General features: G+C 39.7%; 1 protein-coding gene across 1 annotated transcript in view; it reads right to left on the bottom strand.

Moving 5' to 3' along the window:
• pde4d (phosphodiesterase 4D, cAMP-specific) overlaps nucleotides 1–14,387 on the bottom strand; it is a 164,232-nt gene that overhangs the window by 143,188 nt on the left and 6,657 nt on the right. Inside the window, 1 exon segment of the mRNA XM_018668561.2 lies at nucleotides 4,722–4,780. Coding sequence (XP_018524077.2) covers nucleotides 4,722–4,766 — 45 coding nt within the window. The 5' untranslated portion in view covers nucleotides 4,767–4,780.

Below are 14,387 nucleotides of genomic sequence, written 5' to 3'. Positions count from 1 at the left end.
TGATGTCTGGTTTATTTTTTTATTGCACACTACACATGACAAAGAGGTTTTTACTGAAAGTGGTGGTAAATTGTTTAGACCTATATTGGTTCTCTACAGGTCTAGATTCTCCATCAATCATCAGAAAACCTCAGTTTCATCACACATTTACTGTGTGAAACACAGACTGTGCACACAGCCCCATCAAATGTGGCAGTAATAGTTCAAAATTCCTGCTGTCAAACACTTCCTTGCCTCTGCAAGGTGTGTGCTGCTATTGTTATATGCAAATTGCCTTTCTATTCTTAGACATTCATGGCATACATGAAGCCATGAGATTTTTTCCCCTTTTTCTATCTCAAGTAACACTGTCTTACATTTCCATTCATATTTACATGACCCCTAGGGCTGCACGATTTGAATAACCATGTTTATTTTCATTCTGATGTGACATAGCATCCATCAGATAAATATATATGCTTCTAACAAGGTTGCTAAAAGTGTCCAATTTCACAGTATGAAAGAGGGATATAGAAGGTTATAAAGGCAAAACAAATGCAGAGGACACTATAACACCACAAATCCTCTTGCTTCCTATTCATCTCAGCAACAAAAGTGAGAAAAATGAGACATGAGGAAAGATTAAGTGCAAGAAAACTAGCAGGACAGGTGATAAAGAAGTAGCAGTGGTGTACTGAAGTGTCACATTGGAGGTGAGGGAGATGAATCAATTTGTTTCAAAAAGCCCCCCACCAGTAGCCAGGGGCAAGGGAAGAAATGTGTGGCAGAGACAAGACCTAGAGTCTTCTACGGCTCCAGGCATGGCTCTGTGATGCACTGTGCACAACGAAATGAGATGAAATACCAAACCTACAGGGAGGGGAAAATTTTTTACAGCTGTTGCAGGAAGAAATGCTAGATAACACTGATAGGAGGATGATAGGTTGAAGTTATTTAAAACATTTTCTGTATTTTCCTCATCTGTGCAAAGGGTCAGGGTCAATGTACTGTAATATAGAGAGTGGAACCCACTTGTGATATTTTGTATCCACACACAATAAATCTCTAAAGATAAAGCATTAGTGCCTGGATTTTTTTGTAAGAAAGTGAGAAGAAAAGGTATCACTGAATTGCATCTGGGTAAACTCTGACACTAACAGGCTGGCAGATTCATTACTCCATGAATCCTCCATGTCGACCTTCCCGGGCAGAGTTCACACACCACTCTTCATGCATCAACTCCACATCCGTGCCGAGCGCTCTGCCAAACACCTTATGCAAGATTAATCACACTTTAAACGCAGTCAACAGGCTGTGAAATGAGAATGGTGAGCGGGTGATAATGTTTCTTTACACAAGGTGTAGGAGAATAAATAAATATCAAGCCTGTCTGCTTCTCTGCCTATGTGCATGGATGATTGTGCACATGGCTGTCTTTAAGTGCAGGCTCTGCACAGACAACAGAGCAGGTTGGCAGACCCTGACAACTACACAAGGACCAGAGAGATAAAACAAATTTGCACCAATTGAGTTTTGGCAGGCTTTGAGGGGAAAAATACATATAATTTCCCTGAGTGCCTGAGTATGTACCATTGTATGGAGCTGCCTGCTAATCTAATTACATGTTTCAAATATGCAGGAGATTGCTCCACTCTCTCATAAATAAATAAACAGGTAGATAAGCAGTGGCTCAAAAACAATTAACATTGTTTGAACTCGGCCTGGCAAATCAGTGATAAGAAGACTGCTATTATTGTATCAGGTTTATCGTAACAATGACCTCTGCTGTGTATGATGCAGTAAAATGTTCGTTTGAGAAAAAATTAAGAAAAATTAGTGGAAAGTGGATTAAGAGGACAGATAAAGAGCACCGCCTCCCTGAGCTGGGATATTAAAAAATATTGCTTGCCATTATTGTTTTAGATAAGTGGTACCTATCTTTAATGGGTCTCTTGAATCCTGAAGGGGATTCCAACAAGTGTTAAGAGCTAGAGCGGTGGCTTTTTGGGAATTGATCATCTCACAAAACTGCACCTCAGAGTGTTGCTGCTTTTTGTAAGGTGTCTGCGAAAGAGGGTTGGGAATTGCATAAATCATTACATGTTGTCCCAGCCCTTTATTCTATTATCCCATGTCCATTTTCTTTATTTCATCTTCAGCAGCTGTCTTATGTCCTGCTCATCCTTCAGTCACTTTTCCACTTCTCTTATGATGTTCCCCTCCTCTGATCTTGTTCAATCTAATTTCCCAGCTCTTTTCATTTAATATCCTGTCATCCACTTCCCGTCTCCCCATCCTGCCAGCCATCACCTGTATTTGCGGTGTGTCAACTGGCTTCACTGGTAATTAATATGATTTTAAGACATCGAATAATTCAAACCAAATCTAAACCCACCTCTTCCTCCTCCTCCTCCTCCCCTCTATGCACTCTTCCTACGCATTAAATCCCTCACCTTTTCCTGTTGTCCATTCACCTCACTCAAAACCCTGCTCTCCTTATCCTTGAGGCCGGAGGGGCCCGAACACATGGCCTGGATGCTCCCCTGCCGGGCTCTAATTGGTGATCAAGATGTGCGCGGGAAGGAGACGGAGCGGCGTTTGGCCCATTTCTATTCCCTCATCACATTCACAGGGCCACAGTCACATCTGCGTAACCATGGTGATGCTGATAAGGTGACTCATGACTATTCATCAATGGCGCTGCCTGATTGGACAGCCCCCGAGAGCCTTGCGAAACGTATTCATCAGCGCAGCCTGTGTCCCTGCTCTACCTCAATATGCCCCTCAGGATGATGAGGGAGCATCTCTGCTGCTCTCAGTTTGTTTTTCACATTCACTTCTTGTCTTAACCTCACCTCACACCTCTTCTCTCTAATTACCTGTCCTCTCCTGATGTCCCACCTATTTCTCTCCTACCACTTGCCTCTCTTCCCAAGCCCCTTGCCCTGCTCTCTTCACTCTCTCTTAATTGATGAAGACATTAATCACAGGCACGTCTGACATGAACTCTTGCACACCTGACCAAATCTATTACTGCTACTTGGTTACAAATCTAATATCTTACATTTTCATAAGGACATTCAGTCACAGCACTTGCTTCAGAGTCTTTGCTAACGAAGGGAGAAAAAAAATTAAAAATTCAATCATTTTTCCACAGGTCATGTTTTTAGTAATGTACAGTGTAATTTTAGAATTCATTGCCTCCTCAGAGACATAAAATGTGAATCATCAATCAGTTTTGTTCCATTAGTAGTGGTTTTATACCATTTTAAAGGTCATTTGCCGCTGTCGCTTTTAGTTTTTTAACAACCATTTATATTTATGCAGCTCTTTTTAATAATGTGCCAGTGCGACTGCATGCTTTTTGTTTTAATGCAATGTTATGCATCAGTTAGAGCAGCCAATCTTGCAAGCAATTGTGTCTTTGGATGTTTTTCTATGGGTGACAGCTTACAGTGTACTGTTTAATACAGAAACATCTATGCAGTACATTTACATCCCATGGAGCTACAGCACGGATAATAGTATGGTTTCTATACACACCAAAACAAGAGTGGAAATGTGTGGGAACGTCAGCACCAGGCTGTAATGGCCATTTTGACATTTCTGTCTCATCCTTCACTATGATTCACTGTGGAATGTGACAAACTTACAGCAGGAATGAAAATAGATTTTTTTTTCTCTCTCTCTTTGAATCTGTCATTTATATTTTGGCTAATATTCCCACTAGACTCTTTTCAAGGGAAATGCACCATCTGCATACTCAATGTACTTTCTCTCTGATGTCAGCTCATTTGAAAGACTTGCGCTCTGGCCCTGCGTTTGAACTTCAACTCAAGGTCAACATCCGTAAAGTATGATTGAATATCTTATTCATGCACAAGAGGATAAGCCTGACAGTGTCTGCTGCTGCTCTATCCAAGCTCCATCTCTAGTTGATCACCACAGCTCTGACCTCACTAGTTGTTTGTCAGGATTTCCAGTAACCTGCCTATTAAGTCCACATGGACAGCAGTGGCTGACAGACAGCTTGCACGTAATTCCATCGTGAGAGCCCAGATACAGTCGGTTTGATACTGATGGTAGTGTAGCTGCAGTGGGGGATGGGTGATGAAGGAGATACAGAGTGTAATGAAAATACTAGTTCTGAACTTCTGTGTCAGTCAGTATAAAATAATGCTATACATAGTACAGGCGACTGTATTGGTTACTCCATCTAAGGGGGCATCTAAATAAACAATGAAATAATTCAAATTGTTGGTTGTCAAGTATGTTTGTCCATTATTTCATGCTGAGAAGCAATCATGGCAAAGACCTGAGACGTATAGTTAGTTATGTTATTTATTGTGTCATGTAGAGCTGAAATGATTAGCTGACTATTCATTTTGTCTGTTGACGTAATATTAATCAGCACCTATTTTGATTATTGATTAAATGTTTAAGAATTCACAAGTTCCACCTCCTCAACTGTGAAGATTTCCTTTTTCTGGTTTCTCTAATGTGATAGAATATCTTTGGGCTTTGGTCTGTTGGTTGAACCACACAAGTGATTTTTTACATGTACATCATTATGTGTATGGTGTAATGGTGTACAATAGAAGCATAGGAATGGCTCTGCCATATGAGGAAGGAAACAGAAGACTATCTAGACATAAAATTGTTAAAAGATGAGAAATAAAAGGATGCAGATGAAAAAATATAAAATATAAAAGAATGCAATAAAAAGGTTGTTTTCAACTTACACTGTCCCGCTGGCTGTCGTCCCCGGACCGGTCATTCTTTTGCATGGTGTGTGCCACCTCTGAAAACAGACAGGGCTTAGTCACACAGAGTTAATAAGAAAAACATCTAGCAAATAAAATACAAGAAAAACTGTTGTGAAGCAGGAACCCATTCCAACTAATTCCCAGCCTGGTCATTTAAACTTTAAATAGCCAAAAGTTCTGCTGGACTTTTTAAAACATAACTTTAGGTTACTTCATGTAAAATTTAGTAGATTAAATGAAAAACAAACACATACACAGACTGTGCAAATCTGTGAAGAATTCATATGGAGCAGTGTGCAGAGTTTTTGAAATTTGTTGTTGATTATTTTCAAGTGAGACGGCACTATCTCAACAAGCTGAGGTAAGTTTATACAACCTCCCAGGGGTCTGTGAGTATGAAAGCTTTGATCTCCTAGACAACCAGGTACTCATGTGTGCACGTGTACCTGTGTGTGTGTGTGTGTGTGTGTGTGTGTGTGTGTGCGGGTGTACGTTGGTCAAAAGGAGCCATGCTGGGATCCTCTGGCCTATTAGAATGCATTAGAGTGTAAAAGGTAAAGGTCAGTGAATTATCAGCCAGAGTTACACAATCCTGCTCTGTTTATCTGGCCTAATAACCCAGAGCCTACACCTGCCTCTCTCTTTGACTTTGTCTCTCTCTCTCTCTCTCTCTCAAACACACACACACACACACACACAAACACACACACAATTAGGCAAGACCAATTGTGCTGAACTGGGTGTCCATAACCATTCACAGAATGTAAAGCGTTGTGACACATGTGGAAAATCCTGTAGAACTTCAAAGAAGTAAATAATCAAATTCTGGTGCAGTTTGATTGGAGCATATACAGATAGTCTATTTCTGTTTTAGCATTCCTGCCACGTCTAAGTTTCTCTTGTTGTTATCACCCTGCGAGAAGTATCAAGAAAGTAAGCAGACAATTCAGGAATCCTCATTTAGTTCTGCCCTTCTTTATAAAAACTCTCCCTGTCCTCTCTGTGTATTTCTATTACATTGTGTGTAAATGTGGGTGTGCAGCCCCTGAATATCCCTACAACAGTGACTTCCTTTACAATTGTCTGTGTTCCATTGGTATTAGACAGGCAAAAACAGAATTTTTATCAGCCAATCCCATGCAAAACAACAGATATACCTGCATGTCACTTGCCATTTACTACATAAGCCATCAATTCCATGGTCTGTGAGCTTAGAAACATCTCCAGCTCCACTCTACCCCTGTCTACCAGGACTCATCAGCAACACTGGATGTACTTTGAATTAGAAATCAACCAAACAGGTCACACATTATCCCCCACTCCAGTCCTTTAGCTCAGGCCCATCCTCACTAAATAGATGTGGAGTGACAGGATGGCCAGGTAATTACCACAGACAGAAAAACAGACAGAGCTGGTCGGACAGTCTCCATCGATTGGGCTCTGAGGAGAGGAGAGGAGAGGATAGAGAAGAGGAAAGAGGAGAGAGCAGAGGAGAGAGGAGAAAAGAGGAGAGGAGAGAGGAGAGGAGAGGAGAAGGATTTGTTATGACATGGTGCACTGGCTTTGCATGATGTTGCCTTTGGGATAAATAAACTGCCTTTCATCATGAAAAATATATCATACTAAAGAGCACCATGTGCATAACTCTGTACAGAGGCCAGAACATATGCACTGCATCAAACATGCACATGCACACATAATATACACATATTAGACATTGGTACAATAAATTATATCTGCATTTGTTGTTGTGTGTCTTTTTTTTAGCACAGTTATATGTTGTTCTGTCTCCCCCTGGCTGTTTATCAAAGTGGCATCCAATAGGGACGATCTACGGCATTTTTTCTTTCACACCAATCACATCTACAGCAGTTCATTGTAATTCCAAAGTATTTACACCTTTAGTTTTGTTCATTTTAGCTGTTGAGAGCAGTGCCATTCAGGCTTAGGGTGTACCAAATAATCACAGCAGGACAATGTGAAATTGTAGACTATACTAGGAGTAAACCACAGTAAGGATTGGCAGGAGTGTAATCTGAAAAAGCTATAAGAAAGTTTTTATGGCATAAGGCAAACAAGGCAGATAATCATGCACACAGAGCACAAGATAACCTCGGGGCAAACCACAGCCTTGACCTATGCTCATATTCAGCAGTTTCTGCAAGTGTTAACTGCTATGAACCATCATGCTTTTCCACAGTTACAGGGTCTGGATTTGTCTCAACACAGCCACCAAAATCTCTTAACATAGCAACAGTGCACATTTTCTTGGCTTCTCACATTTACTATCCCTCTGCAGTCATTAAGTGTGAATAATAATAGTCCAGCTCCTTATGATTATGCTGTCTGCAAAACCTTGCTGGCTATATTGTACTTGACACATCCTACACAGGTGCACTTCTATTGTTCCATTGCCTGTCTGGAAAACCCAGTCAATTATTTAGAATTGGGTGGACTGCAGGTTTGAGACAGTAAACAGCTGTTTATCAGTCGATGCCGCTCTTCTCTGGTTCTGTGTAGCACTCGGCACAGACTGACAATGCAGAGAAAAATGACAAACTTTTCTAAACACAGCATTGCAGTTGACATTTTGCATCTGTCAAGAACTTTGTGTCTCAGTGTACAACACATTGTCATTACAGGCCACTTATAAAAATTCATGGTGTCACGATTAACTCTGTAAATTATTCTTGGTAGCTCTAAGTCTGCTAAAAGGTTTATCATGGCATGAATTATACAGAAAGAGCCATTTAAATGACTGAAATAAACTCCCTCTCTCTTTCCATCTCTCCCCATCTCTCACAAATAATGATTCTCCAAAATAATGTGAAGGATTTTAGCCTTGAAAGCACAAGGCTAATTTAGCAAAAACTGGATCAGCAGGAGACATGGCTCAGATACAAAGAACATGGAGGGTGAAATAGATGGATAAACAACATCACACTCTTCATCTCAGCCAGCCATTATTATTCACCTTGTTATACATGCTCCTGAAAGCTTAACTAAGAGGATAGAAGTATTTTGGCATGCAAATTCTCAATTAAAACCGCCGCCAATGACTGTTTGAGCTTTCTAAATCTTCACCACCACAGTGATCAATGTTTAGACTCAATAACCAGTCACCAGATAAGACACTTCTCTTTCTCTTGCAAGACCTGCCAGTCAGGGAACGCCAGTATTCGTGGACTAAAGCAAACAGGTCTTATCTTTTTGGTTTTGCAGACAGGAAGCTCTTATTTGTTCATGTGCCTCAGTGAGTGTGATGGATCAGTGTGTCGGAGCGTGTGCCACCTACTGTGTAACGACAGGGGGTTGATTTCTGTCTAGGTTCAAGCGTTAGTTACGTGAGGTACAGTTAGACCTACAGATCCCCCAGCAGAGGGATCCAGATATGAAAACTGCCCTCTGCAGATGCTATTTCTTCCCCTGTCTTTTTGATACATCCTCTGTTGGCTTTTTCAATTAACTTCCTGCCATCTTTAGGAGAGCGATGAGAGTTTGTCCTGTATGATCACATTAGGCGAGTGAGCAAAAATGAGCTGAGCTATGGTTTCTCCTAACCCAGCAGTAGAAGGTCATGGCTGTCTAATGTACTCTAAATTTCAGCTGCCATGTGAAACGTCTCTTTTCTCTTGTTGAGCTCCCACAGCTGCTTATTGAATAATCACTCAAAAGTATCTCAGCCTTTTATTGTAGCCATTCAATCAGCTGAGATGAGCAGGCGCTGTGGCTTTGTTGAAATAGCCAGTCACTTTTATTCTCTTTGTAGGCTGATCTGCATAGACCATATTAATCAAGTGTGCATTTTGTTCAATTTGTCAAGCTGATATTTTGGAGAAAAGCCACTGGAAGATTATACATCACTGACAGTAATATACAAGCTTAGATGGTAAATACTAAAATGAATCAATCAGTAAACAAATCACTCAAACCAAAGCTCCATCTAAGATTCTTCAAATTAAAATAAATTACAACCCATTACACAGTACATGACAGTGTTTTCACAGTTAGATAAGCAGTGACACTTGTTTGATGCTCACTAAAAGCTCCCCACGAACCATCCAATCAGTCTCATTTCTCAGCCTTTGACTGAAGTGGATTTTTCCACCTCGTGGAGTTCTTTCACTTATCTAAAGAAGGCAGAGCAAATTATTATCCTATTGATTTAGCAATTGTATTTTGGTTACTGATTGCAGCTTTGAGATCTCTGCTTTTGAAGATGGGCTCTTGTAGGGAGGTATAAATAATTAGAAAAGAAGCCTCACTGTTGAGCAGAAGGCAGCAGTCTGCCCGCCCACTGGCTGAGCTGAAACATAGCAGTGGCTCCTCCAAGTGGTGCCACGCTTACTAGACATGATAGTAAAAATAGAAAGATGAGTCTCAACTTTATGTCATATTGGAGAAACATTGCTGTGTATCAGATCTTCAACAGCTGCTGCCTTTGTTTGGCTGACCTTGTCCTGTCCTTTACACTGAGGACTACCATTAACTGTCACAGCAATCCCTCAATCCATTCATCACATAAATCAGCTACCATCAAACCACTGGTTTGACACACACTCAAACTCAAAGGTATGCCAACATATGTGTGCAAACACATGTCCTTGAAACACAACCTGCAAATGATAGATGTGTGCTGTCACTTGGCACAGATACAGGGATTATGACAGTCCTTATTCTATACTTCAAAACTATACATTTGATCATATGCAGTGGCTGTAGGAGCTCCAATTCACTCTTAAGTATGGACATATGAAAGCAGCTTTTATAAAGCCATATCTGGCAAAACAGCTCAATTTCCTTCCATTTCATTTCCATAGCACTTTGTTGACAGTGATGAGCCCTTTGTAGCAGCTCGAAACAATTTCACAGCAAGTGGACCAGGAATGAAAATACAATAACATTTACTTGAAATGTAAATTAGCTCTCACACCTCAAGCTCAGTGAAAATAATTGTCTTATATTCCACCTATTGTCTGGCAGACCCGAGTATGACTCACACATTTTTTTGTTTGCTTTTTGTGCTGTGAAATTGGGGTCATCAGATGTGGGAGTATTTTGAAAACAGTTTGATATTCAATTGCGCATCAATAGTGAAGACAATTTATTGGATCACTTGCAACTTAAAGATGGATTATCTCCCTATTATTTTTCACTGAGACTCTAATTTTGCCTTAAGCACTTCTTGGGGCTCCTGAAACTCAGTTTTAGAACCGCTAACATCTTTTTCTAGCTGCTATTGGTAAATATTTGGAAAAAAGAATTAAATAAAGGAACCTATGAGATAAAAATAAAACAGATTTTTTTTTATAAAATATAAATAAGGACTGTCTGGTGAGTTTGACTGCATATGGGTCTATTGTGCATTCAATTATACTCAAACCCTCTGCTGCACCTGGTGGGATTTTATGAAAAAATGCATCAGGAACAGCAACTGCAACAGAGAAAAACATTATGCATTATATATAGGTCCACATCAGGTAGAAATTTTCCTTTTTTTTTTGTTGTTGTTGTTGTTATTGTTGTTTTCAAATGTCTGTTTTCACTGATGACCAACTCTTCCAGCTACTAAGAAAAGATGCTCTGGGTCATGCAGTTTGTGACACTGAGGGTTACCAAGTCCTTCAAGCTTTTAAATTATATCTCTTGCTGCCACCACATCCTAGAAGTAATTTATCACAATTAATGAAGCACGAACCTTTCTCATTAAATCACTCCTATCAAAGAGTCATTCCACCAACAGTATTTTACACATTAAATTCAGTTTACTAATCATGGGGAATACTACTCCTCCAGTTGGATAATAGCCATTTATTCTAGAGGGAACTTTCCAAAGTTTGAGTTTGAAAGACATTCACCAGGCAGGGAGGATCTAATGCAAGACATTGGTCGAATGATGGGAAGTGTATGGTCTGGTATTTTTGGAGTATAACTCCTGCCAGTCAGGATATCTACGACTCTCCTACCTTGACATTAAACATTATTTTTTAAACTGGGACCTTGTAAGTTTTTCAGCTTAATGGAAGTACTATACTAACTAACTCAAGTACACCTTTCTTTCCCCTTGAAACTATGATATTCATGACTTCTTAAATGTTTAAAGAAAATGTCAGATTTCTTTGAGTAAGTGTTATGAGAGGTCATTCTGATTTTCTGGTCTTTGAAAAATGTATGAGTATCCCATTTTACAAACTCTCACTTATCTTTCATATCAATGAATACCTCTCTAAATAATGTCTTTGAGCTCACTGTTTTGATTTTGTAGTCTATGTTGTTACTGTTTGGTTCAGTCACCACTCTCATCAACCTCGCTTTCAGTCACAGTAGGTAGCAAAAATGCCAAGATAAACTCACTGTATACAACCTCCACAACACAAACAGCTGACAGACAAAGTTAGTGACTATAGGGTGAATACTAGGACACATTTAGCACCTAAAGAGATAAATTATGAATATATATTATTTGGACTTTACATTGGCCAAGTGGACACAAACACAACTTCAGAAGAATGGTGCTCCATATTGGAGCTGTTTGCTAAAACACTGGCCAAAAATTTATAAGGTAAATATGCCAATGTTGTGGCCAAAGGAAAAGATCACTCTGCTGTTGTTCAATTAGTCATGGACATAAACTGAGGTCTATGAAGTAAGAATAAACATCTTATTTTACTGCAATGTTTTAAGAGCCAATTTAAAAGATCACTGGAGGAAAGAGACTGTTGTCTGTGGCCTTTAAAACTGTATTCTGCACTACTTCTTCCTCTTATTGCTGACTGAAAATTAAGGAAGTCTCTGAGTCAGCACCAGTTTATAGCTCACTGTGGACCAATTAAGCCAAAGAAAGGGTTGTGAAAAGCCTGCAGTAAATTACTACTTGGTGACACAGTCAACAGCAGCTACAACCCACACTGGTATGTTGTGCGCAAACATACCAGATGAACATTCAGCAACAACAATGACAACATCAGAAAAATGTAAGTCCAACTACATTTTAAAGACTCCCACAGTTACTATTAAGGTATACTGTAGATTCATGAAACAATGTGCTGCTCTGCTTTAAACTGCCAGCAGAGGCCCCCAGAGAGCTATTGTTGCCTGTATGTCTTACATTCAGTTTTCACTCCTAATACATTTTATATCCACCACTATGATTAAAAAGTTGCTGTTTTTTTAAATCTAAATTTACATATATATTATTTACAAAGCAGCTGGTACTATACTGTACATCCACCAGTTCCTGTTCTGCTGATATAAAATTGTACAATTTGAGGCATTTCTAGGATGTTTCTCTTTTAATTCTTAAATGTGATGAGAGCCTTTTTTTCCATCCCTCTTAAACACACACAAGGCATTGTCTACAATCCCATTTCTCTTATAAACATGGCCTACTACAGTCTAATGACATCACTGACCCAAGGCAGTAGTAGGCCCTGCAGAGTTGGGGATGAGTCATTCCTATCCATACAGCCCAGCAGAGAACAGCAGGCACGCAGTGGTGAGCCGAATCTCATCCTGCATCTCTCCCATCAGATGTGATTCAATATGGACACTGATGACTGACTGAACACTGCAATGCTGCTTAATGTCAAGGTCACGAACCCAGTCCCAGTGCTTTCTTCCCGTCTAATGACCCAGCTAGTTACAGAATGACTGGTAGCATATTTAATGCTTGGTGCCTTGCCAGTCCCCTCCCATATGTTTGCATGGGTACGGGTTAACACAGTTAGCAAACCAAAGATAAGAAAGATGCATTTATGTTGGGGGCTGGCATCATTTATGTTTCAAGCATATTTAATAAAAATATTTAATAAATTTAATAAACTGTAAATCAAACTGAAACTTAAGTTACTGAACATGATTTTAATGACCACAGAGCAATGCCTTCATATAGTAAGCCAAGCAAAAGATGTGTTGCTGCTTACGGCTACTATCAGAGATTGCTACATGTATACACACACAGCAAAAAAAAACAAAAAAAAAACCCTGACACTGCGTCCCAGCACGTTAGAACATTTTCACCCAGAACCCACTTGTTTTTTCCCTGAGCACAATACCTTCAGTTCCTATAAATGTGTCTGCTCTATCAGTGTTACACCTTTTCTCTCCCACAATATTTTAACAGGCTGAATTTTTTCCATGTGAATGCTCACACAGCACTGCAGAGTGCCCAGATTTTTACAAAATATCACATATATACCTTAAATACTGAAGGATACACTTTATACTATCCATCTGACAATCAGTTAACTGCTAAATTCATCTTACTTTTAGCTAGTCTTGTACTATGTGCAGTGACTGGTGTAAAAGTATACAGTTATTTATCTACATGCATAGTGAGGGCAGAATAGTATCTTAGTGAGGTTTTTTTTCTGTCCTTAGAGACTCTCACATAATCACAATGCTAAAAACAAAGCCTGCTCTCCAGCCTGAGTTTGAGCAACAGATCATATAAAAATCCCATGCAAACATGACTCCACATAATTGTATTTTACCACAAATGCAAAAACAGGCGGTTAAAATGAGCTGACCTATCCTGAAATATATGGTGCCCAGAAACGATGGTTTGTATAGTGAATATTTTTGCCAGTGGAGGAGCTCCCTCCTCTGGGCAGGTTATGTGAATATTACACTGGGTTAAGGTAAGTAAAGCAGACAAACCAATCAGCTGAGGAAAAAGACTGCCACAACTCTGCTGCTATGAGGTGATTTGGTTGTTTCCAAATCCTCGTCATGTTACGTAAAGACAGCCCACCCTCTCAGGCTTAATTTGGCCTTGGATTATAAGAGGAGAGCCAGAAAGCTGATTACATATCTGTAATCTTATTTTTATAAAAACATTTCCAGTGGCAGATATACAGAGAGGGCAGGGCTGATTTCTCCACTGAACCCCTGCGATGAGCAGATCTGCCAGTTTGAAGCAGCACCAAACCACAGAGAAATGTTGGCATCTTGACTACGTAATAACAGACAACCATAAAACCAAATATTTTCCTGCAGATATGCTTACCCAACTAGTTCATCCAGAAAAAACATTTCCCACTAATTAGGGCTGAGCAAGATAGCCAGTGTAGTCTTGATGATTTAGACTCAAAGTAAAATGGCAGACAACAGATTTATCACAAACTCGTGATTCCCCTGGATTATTTAAACTATGGAATCGGCGCATTATAATGTAAAAACAAACATTATTTCGCTCTAGGTTTTGTCAACAAGTCAGTGGTGTTGCACTAGAATTCACAAAAGCTCATTTCAGTAGAAACTTCACTAACTCCATGACAGCTGACCTCTGCATGTAGCAAAGCACACAGTTCATGTATGCATTCAGCAAAATAATGTGCCTAGCGTATCCATTAAATTATATGCGGTACGACTCATTGTTCAAAGCCCTGCAACTGTATAACTTGGACATTTGTGTGACTGATTTATGAGATGGAGCCGAGTGCACACCCATCTTTATGCTACAGATCAACATGTTATGAGATATGAGATTAATTTAGCCTGAGGCTTGTGAGCAAGCATCCTTAAATGGCTTCACAATACTCTCCCATCCGCTGTGGTGACATAAACAGTGAGTAGGAGTGAGAAGGCAAAACAGAAAGTGACGTTTTAATACAGTAAAGCATTTATCAAGTTTGAGCAAGG

This window comes from Lates calcarifer, linkage group LG13, assembly GCF_001640805.2.
Source record: "Lates calcarifer isolate ASB-BC8 linkage group LG13, TLL_Latcal_v3, whole genome shotgun sequence".
Classification (NCBI taxonomy): domain Eukaryota; kingdom Metazoa; phylum Chordata; class Actinopteri; family Centropomidae; genus Lates; species Lates calcarifer.
Note: the sequence above shows the minus strand (reverse complement) of the source record. Positions and strands in the feature narration are given on the sequence as shown.